At 44.2% G+C, this 8,176-nt stretch overlaps 1 protein-coding gene across 1 annotated transcript; it reads left to right on the top strand.

Moving 5' to 3' along the window:
* The first annotated feature begins 5,247 nt into the window (after positions 1 to 5,247).
* On the top strand, positions 5,248 to 7,518 carry LOC104587787 (multicopper oxidase LPR1 homolog 1-like). The gene is made up of 3 exons (XM_010245510.3): positions 5,248 to 5,552; positions 5,637 to 7,100; positions 7,220 to 7,518. The coding sequence occupies exons 1-3, from the start codon at positions 5,328 to 5,330 to the stop codon at positions 7,268 to 7,270; spliced, it is 1,740 nt and encodes a 579-aa protein (XP_010243812.1). The 5' UTR covers positions 5,248 to 5,327; the 3' UTR covers positions 7,271 to 7,518.
* The last annotated feature ends 658 nt before the right edge of the window (positions 7,519 to 8,176 follow it).

Genomic DNA, 8,176 nt, shown 5'->3' with positions numbered 1-8,176 from the left:
TTCTCTTTCTTGCATAGAAGCGCAAAGTAGGATTTTAAAATTTTTAAATGAGTTGTTTCATTGATGCAGGTATATTTAATTCCAGCGGGATAAGCACACAAAGTATTAAGTCTATTTCAAAAGCTTAGGGTATATTTAAGTCAATTTATGAAATCTCAAGTTATCTTGAAGTCTTTTACCTTTCTTTATGTCTAATTGTATCCATTATCACTAGAAATTTCCATCTGAATAATTGATGCAAAATTTGCACTTCTTCCTACCTTAATTCTCTCTCGTATGAAGTAGGGATGAGCAAATGAGTCGGTTCTATGTGGAACCAACCTCAAACTGGGGCATATAAATTTGCTTTAAAATTGAACCAAACGGACACATGCTCACCCCTAATATAAAGTTGGGGTATATCAATTTGCTTTCCACCTTATTCCTTCAAAATAAATAAACTCTCCCGTCTTATTTCTTTTTCAAACAAATTGGAGACTGCATCATCTTACTTCCTATTTTATTTCTTATAAATAAACTCAACAAGGACACATCAAAAGCAGAATTAAACCAGGATTTCCAATGAGCTCATTCGCAACTACACCATTGCAAATGAAATGGGCACTACAACCTAAGGCTGTGTTTGGAAATGATGCAAATGGAGTGTAAATCCCAGTTTAGGGTAAATTTGCACTCTGGTTCACTTTTGCCTATGTTTGGCAACATTACATTTTTGCATTGACAAATGACAGACCAATGCATATTTACATTAATAATAAGATGTAAAAGTACATCAATAAAAAAGAAGTAAATTTGCTTTTAAGTGGGATTTTGATAAAAAAAAAGCATATGCTTTATTGGAATTTGTGTTTGCATCTGTTATAGCTAAAAGTCTATTTGGTAAGAGTGTAAATTTGTCAATGCAAAACTAACCCAATTTTGCAATTTATATGAATCATTTTACACTTTACATATTTGCATTCACACGTATTTGAACCATTTCCAAACGCAACCTAATGGAACCTTAGGGTTGGATCAAATCTGGACTAGGTCTTTAGAATGACTTTATATATGGTTGCTGATAGAGCGCAATCTGGTTGCTCCTAGCTAGAAGGCAGCTCGAATGTCGATTGCATAGTAGGCCGGTCGAACTACAAGACAGATGGAATCAAAGAACCCAGGGTGGCTAGATTGGTGTGGTCACTCCGATGCTTAAGTTAGTACTCGATGTATTGTGAGCTGAAATCTTGTAATGAGCTAGTATGCAAGTACTCGCGCATACCTGAGTCTCAGGGGTTGATGCCCTTATATAGCTGAGTTGCCATGTGTCTCACGAAACATTCCCGAGATCGTCGGCCGAGACGTAGGATTCTACCCCGCTCCGAAAGGTGGATAGCGTGCTAGCTGATAAGGCCTATCGTGTCCATCCAATTCGGGCGGGAAGGGGATAAGGCCTACAGTTGCACGGTGTGATCCCGAAGGGCTCGAAGACAGCTAGCAAGCTTCTAGAGATCTGTTACATGTCAAATCGACGGGATTGATCATCCCGAGATACCCGTGCTAGGGGTCCTGAACTGGTGCGGGGAGGTCACAACGAAGTTAAGTCGATTTAGCTCGTCTTACAATGAAGTAATGAAGTACTTTTCTTTTGCCACTTTGTGTATAATGACACAAATTTCTAAGTGTAGATTACCCCGAGGAATTGAGCTGGCGAGCTAGGCATAGTTAGGAATAATCCGAAGTCAATGTATGCCAAGGTGGGTAGACACTGTAGGGTATATGCTCGACCTATCTGCGCACCAATAAGGCTGCCCATGCCGAAGAGGCGACTGGGTCTGATGTTGACCATGCCGAGGAGGTGACTAGGTCTTATGTTGCCTATGCCAAAGAGGCGGATGGGTCTTATTTAGCGCTGAGGTCTTTTATCAGCTTGGCACCTTAGCCCTTAGTCTTTGGGAGCGACTCATAGTCCACTCTCCAATGTGCACCCAGACTAGCTCGGCAGTCTTCTGGACTGGAGGGGTTCTAGATTGTCGACCTGACCTAGAACCCCGAGATAGTGGCTTGCTTCTCTTTTCTGGGGACTTCTCTTCGGCGACGTGCTTTTTTGTCGCCGGTGTTTACTACTACTGGTGCCTTCATCATCTCTTTTTCTCTTCTCTCCTTGTTGGAGCTCTGCCTTGGACCCGAGAGCCTCTTCTGATCGCATAAACTTGTCAGCATCGTCAAGGAACTTCTCCATTGTCTTTGGTGGGTTCACACCGAGGTGCCAAGAAAATTCAACATGGCGAGCTCCCTCCTGCGCTGCGGTGAGACACACTTCTAGGTCGAGGTTGGGTATTTGCAAATATTCTTCATTGAATTGCTTGATGTAGCTCCTGATCAATTTGTTTTCTCTCTAGACCACGTTCAGAAGGCTTGTTGTAGATTTCAGGCACTTCCTACTTGAGATAAAGTGAGCAGTAAACAAGTCTATGAACTGCTCCCAGCCCTTGATTAAGCCTAGTGCTAAACTCCTGTACCATAACATGGCCAACCCTCTAAATCTTGTGGAAAATGCTACACACATGCTCACTCCATCTGCTCCGGCGAGCAACATCTGAGACTGGAAACCGTCAACATGATCATTGGAATCAAACTTCCTGTCGTAGGACTCCAGTGTGGGCGTCTTAAACCCTTGTGGCCTTGGGGCTGAGAGAATTTCAGGTGGAAGGGGGAGGGTCGGCTAAATAGTACTGGAGCCGGTTGTACAGCTACGAAGCCCACTTCCTCCCTCACCCTGCTCGGTGCCAACGACAGGCTGTTCCTAACTGATGTCCGGTGTGCTTTGTGATGTCGCTTCTTCGCGGCCTTAACGTTGGTGTTGTTCACTTCGGTGTTGTTTGGGATCTCGACCCTGGTGCGCTCTTGTTCCCAGATGTTGTCGCAAGGAGGTAGCTGGCTCTTGTTACCCGCGTCTTCACGATCGCGAACTTGATGTTGGCTGCTATGGGGGACAAGGGGTCTCGGTGCGAGTCCATACCTTGTGCCCCGAGCTGGCGGTTACTTACCTAGGGATCGTGGTTTTCACGTCGCGAGTGTTACTGCTGATCGGTCCTAGTGTGGTGGCTATTTTGGGGCCAATCTTTCTGGTTGTCTACTTGAAAGGGTGGGGGTGTGCACTGACCCGCTGGCCGGTCCTGAGGTGGGGTCCAACCCTGAGGAGGAACTGGGACCCGAGAATCTGAGATATCCCCATGCCCCGAGGGGGAAATCGATGCACATTCTACTTCTAGTTCTAGCTTTGGTTCTGCAGAACGTTCTGGTTTTGCAGTGGTGGAAACTACTACTGATACTGCTAGTAGAAATAGTATTGTTGATACTGTTGGAATTGGTGGATTTGTTGCATATAGATCTTCATAGACCCGAACACTTTGGACCAGGTTGTCGAACTGCTGATGCTCGACCCTAGGAGGAACCACTGAGGGCTCTGGGATCGAAGTGGTGGTGCTCACCTGGGGTAACAGAGCGTGCAACGGCTGGGTATGGAATTGTTGCTGGCTTTGCAGTGTTGGCACCCCCGATATAGTAAGGGGGATGTTGAACTGGCCGATGCAGACTATGGGGAACTCTGGACTGGCGAAGGTTTGTTCCTACCGCCCAGAGATTTTCATCTCAACGCTCTTTCCTGTGTTGCTTGAAGATGCCATTGGTGATTTGCTGGGAATAGTTGAAAATAAAAACTGGACTTTTAGTCGCGTTTCCCACGGACGGTGCCAATTGAGGAAGTACGATCTAGTTGCTCCTAACTGGAAGACAGCTCGGATGTCAATTGTGTAGTAGGCCGGTCGAATTGCAAGACAGATGGAACCAGAGAATCTGGGATGGTTAGCCCGGTGTGATCGCTTCGATGCTTAAGTTAGTATTGAATGTATTGCAAGCTGAAAGCTTGTAATGAAAAAGCTAGTATGCAAGTAGTCGCACGAACCTAGGCTTCGGTGCTATCCAAGGTGACCAAGATACCCAAGCTGGCCCAACCTGCCGAGGTGACCAAAGATATTGAATCATAAGTCTAATTACCAAGATGGCTTTTTTTTGGTATTTGCGTTTAGAGTCCGGATGTGCTGTGCGCGTGTTATCAACGAAACACTACAGCAACACAATGGAGCGTCTCTCCTGTGCATAGCATATCTGCGCTCAGATTTTTTTTTTTTTTTTTATACTTATTTTTCCAGGCTGAAATATTGGAGCTATGTTGTCTCTCACTAGTCACTACCCCTTTTTAACTTCCTGAAATTTGTTTGTGAGTGCGTATGTTTTTTTCTTATGACATAGTTTTGTCGAAACAAATTCAAAGGGGTATGTGGAAATTACTTTCGACAAATTAGTAACCTTGCCACGTTCTATATGCTCGATAGTGGTCCAGCCAGTCTAGCTATAGTGGCCTTGGCATCAGATTATAGCAAAAAAAAATATCAAGTTTTAGTTTTTTAGCCTCCTTCAGTCTTGATTGGAGCTTTGAGCTCTTGTTTACATTGAAGAAATTAATTTCAATCGACAAAATTTCAGTTATATTTCTGCCCCTTTATTATTAGTGCCAGGTAAACAATATTTATCTCATTATGGGCCAAGGCCGCTGGGCCTGATAACCCATTAGGGTATAGGTAGGTATAACTACGCTCCAATTGAAAAATTATGACACATGGGTTTACCATTCCATAGTCCATCCTCGTTTGCAAGCTGGTTTCTTGCATATCAAAACTTCAGTAATCCTCCTAAACTCCGTAGTCCATACCCGTTTTCAATGTTTGTTACATAGAAATTCATATACTAATGTCGTTACCAAGAAAGAAGATTTATTAATGTGACGATGGGTCCTCTTACCGCGCACAAAGTCAAGGTATAATTTCAACCACCAAACCAACCATTTAACTGATCTACCAAAGAAAGCGATACTTATCAACACTCTTTTCCTTCTACCGAAATTGTTTGTCGTTTCTCCTCTTCAGTGGGATCCCTTAATTACTTTATTTTCTTTGACCCCTGCTAAATATCTCAAGCATCGTTAATTTATACGTTGATCCTCAAGGAATCAAATTGCCTGGTGCAGTTCTTTTCCCTGCTAGCTAGCAATTAACATTAAACAAACGTTACTGACATTTCAGTGTTTGAACTAATCGACGAAAACTTCGTCGCCGGCTGATTCCGTTTGGACCACGCGTTCTTCTGTTTACGTCATTGTTTTTCTTCTTCACACAACACAGAGGAAGACATGTCACCAACCTGGGTCATCCCTTCTATTTATATCGTTACTTCGGCTTACCTTTTGATCAGACAAGTAGTCGATAACAACTTAACAAGAAGAAAAGATGGCGACTAAACTGTTCTTCGTTCTCATATCTTACGTCGTGACGATTTGTAGTGGAGCCGCCCCGCCACCTCCTTTCACTGACGCGATTCTAACTCAGGTGGCTGGTTCTCTGCGAATGTTCGTCGATGAACTCCCTCAGATACCGACACTCTTGGGGCATTCAAATGGAGCCGTCTCTCCTAAACCCGGGAGTCTCACCATTGGCATGTATCAGAAGAAATGGGTACTCATCTCTCTCTCTCTCTCTCTCTCTCTCTCTCTCTGAATACTTCTAATTAACGGACGTTTCTCTGCTCTTCCCATGCAGAAATTTCATCGTAGTTTACCTCCAACGACAGTCTTCGCATTTGGGACGTCGCAACTCACGGCAACTGTACCCGGTCCCACAATTGAGGCTATCAAAGGAGTCCCAACGTCAGTGACGTGGCAAAATTATCTTCCCCAAACCCACATACTTCCCTGGGATGCTTCCATCCCCACCGCCATTGCTACGAGAGGTGGGGTCCCAACAGTTGTGCATCTGCACGGTGGGGTCCATGAATCACAATATGATGGACACGCTCTTGCCTGGTTCACCTCCGGTTTTAGAGAGACCGGGTCCTCGTGGTCCACATCTACATACACCTACCCTAATGTCCAACACTCAGGGAACCTCTGGTACCATGACCATGCTATTGGATTGACACGTGTTAATTTGCTGGCCGGTTTGGTTGGCGCTTATGTCATTCGTGACCCAACCCTGGATGCCTCCCTAAACCTTCCATCCGGTCCAGAGTTCGACCGGACCCTCATGATCTTTGACCGGAGCTTCAGCCGGGACGGTTCCCTCTACATGAACTTCACCGGCATTGCCCCGTCCATTCACCCTCAGTGGCAACCAGAATACTTCGGCCATGCCATCGTCGTCAACGGGAAGGCCTGGCCCTTCATGAGGGTCCAGAGACGCAAGTACCGGTTCAGAATCATCAACGCTGCAAACGCCCGTTACTTCCAGCTCTCTCTAAGTAACGGCCTCTCCTTTACCCAAGTTGGATCCGATTCCTCGTATCTACCTGCACCCGTACAGATGTCAAAGATCCTTATGGCCCCTTCCGAGATCGCTGACGTCGTCATTGACTTCTCCACTTCTACCACCCCCGAGATTGTTATGGGTAATGATGCAGCCTACCCATTCCCGACGGGCAACCCGGTGGATAACCTGAACTCGAAGGTCATGAAGTTCATAATCACACCCGGAAGCCCGGCCATACCCGACACCTCTACGATCCCGGCGAGTCTAGTGAGCTACAAGGCATCAACGACGGATCCCGCAACCACAACGAGGTACATTGTGTTGTATGAATATACGACACCATCCGGGTCGTCCACACACCTGTACATAAACGGTAAAAGATTTGAGGACCCGGTTACAGAGACACCCAAGTCGGGTAGTACTGAGATATGGGAGGTGATCAACTTAACCAACGATAATCACCCGTTGCACATACATTTGGCAACGTTTACAGCGATTCAGGTTCGAACACTTACAAACCAGGCTCAATTCACCAACTGCATGACGCAAAACAACGATGCAATTGCCTGCAACGTGGCCTCATACCTATCGCCACCGCAAGCGGGCGCCGTACCGGCGAATGAGATGACATGGAAGAACGTGGTGAAGATGACTCCGGGAACCCAAACGACGGTGGTCGTCAAGTTTAATCTGGTGGACACCAATTCACCTTACCCATTCGTCGCTACTACGGGTCCAGGATATGTCTACCATTGTCATGTAAGCCTTCCTCTGCTTCTCGGAAATATGCATTTGGATGGATTTTGATTTTAATTTGGGCTAGCTGCATGTGGTCAATTACTAACTACTGAATTATCTCTTTCTGTAATTGCATGCAGATTCTGGATCATGAAGATAACGCAATGATACGACCATTGCAGCTGGTTTGATTTGAGGAGAAGAAAGCTAGAGGCTTCGGAGATCGATAGAGATTGGTTTTTTTCATTGTAATAAATTTTAATTGTACTACGTATTTGCTTGATGATGGCACCAATTGTATCTTAATCCTGCATTGCGAATTTGCGATTAGCAATTGTAACCAAGTGTGAAAATAATAATGTTATTGGGATTTTGGAATTGGTTGAGTCCACCAAACAATGAGAAAGAATAGAAAAAGAAATGCGTAAGTAAATGAAAACCGGTTTGAATGTGTATTTTCTTATTGTACCTATTCCACGAATTGAAGCCGATCGAAACTCTTGTAGTTGTTTTTTTAGGGTGATTGTAGGTCGAGTCCTCCCGGTTCATAAGCGTCCATTTGAACCCTAATTAATAAGGAAAATCAATTTCAGACCGGTTTAAGAAAGGCCAGCTTGACCTGAACCCCTAGTAAATCTTGTCAATTTAGTCAGAGAAACAAATAAAAATATATAAGCCATCGATCAGAGATTATCTCTACTAAACAAGAGAACCATTCTCTACAAAGGAAAAGGAAAAAAAAAATGACTAAATTTATTCAATTGTTTTATGTAGTTGTAATGATAAGATAAAAGGTAGTGCTAGGGCTTGCATCCATACAGCGTACATGGGAAAAAAATGACAGTGCGAATCATATTCCACTGAGGATGAGGATGAGGATGATGATGTTGATGATAATGATACAAATATATAATTAAGTCAGTTCTAAGTATGCCCAATTTGGTTAGTCAGTCAACTTCAGTATAAAACTCCCTTGGGACCCATGCATTTAACGACAGATAAGCTCAAATTAATGTGTTTTATGCCTTTTTCCTGTTTGATGAGTAGTCCATAAATTTAGTTTTGTTTAATTTATCATGTGCTATCCTAAAATTTGT

This window comes from Nelumbo nucifera, chromosome 4, assembly GCF_055504915.1.
Source record: "Nelumbo nucifera cultivar China Antique chromosome 4, China Antique-T2T, whole genome shotgun sequence".
In the NCBI taxonomy this organism is placed as follows: domain Eukaryota; kingdom Viridiplantae; phylum Streptophyta; class Magnoliopsida; order Proteales; family Nelumbonaceae; genus Nelumbo; species Nelumbo nucifera.
Note: the sequence above shows the minus strand (reverse complement) of the source record. Positions and strands in the feature narration are given on the sequence as shown.

Excerpts from the sequence above, each read along its gene's own strand:
- LOC104587787 (XM_010245510.3), top strand. The coding sequence starts at position 5,328 with ATGGCGACTAAACTGTTCTTCGTTCTCATATCTTACGTCGTGACGATT. Across the intron at positions 5,553-5,636 it reads GCATGTATCAGAAGAAATGG|AAATTTCATCGTAGTTTACC; the intron begins GTACTCATCTCT and ends CTTCCCATGCAG. Across the intron at positions 7,101-7,219 it reads GATATGTCTACCATTGTCAT|ATTCTGGATCATGAAGATAA; the intron begins GTAAGCCTTCCT and ends AATTGCATGCAG.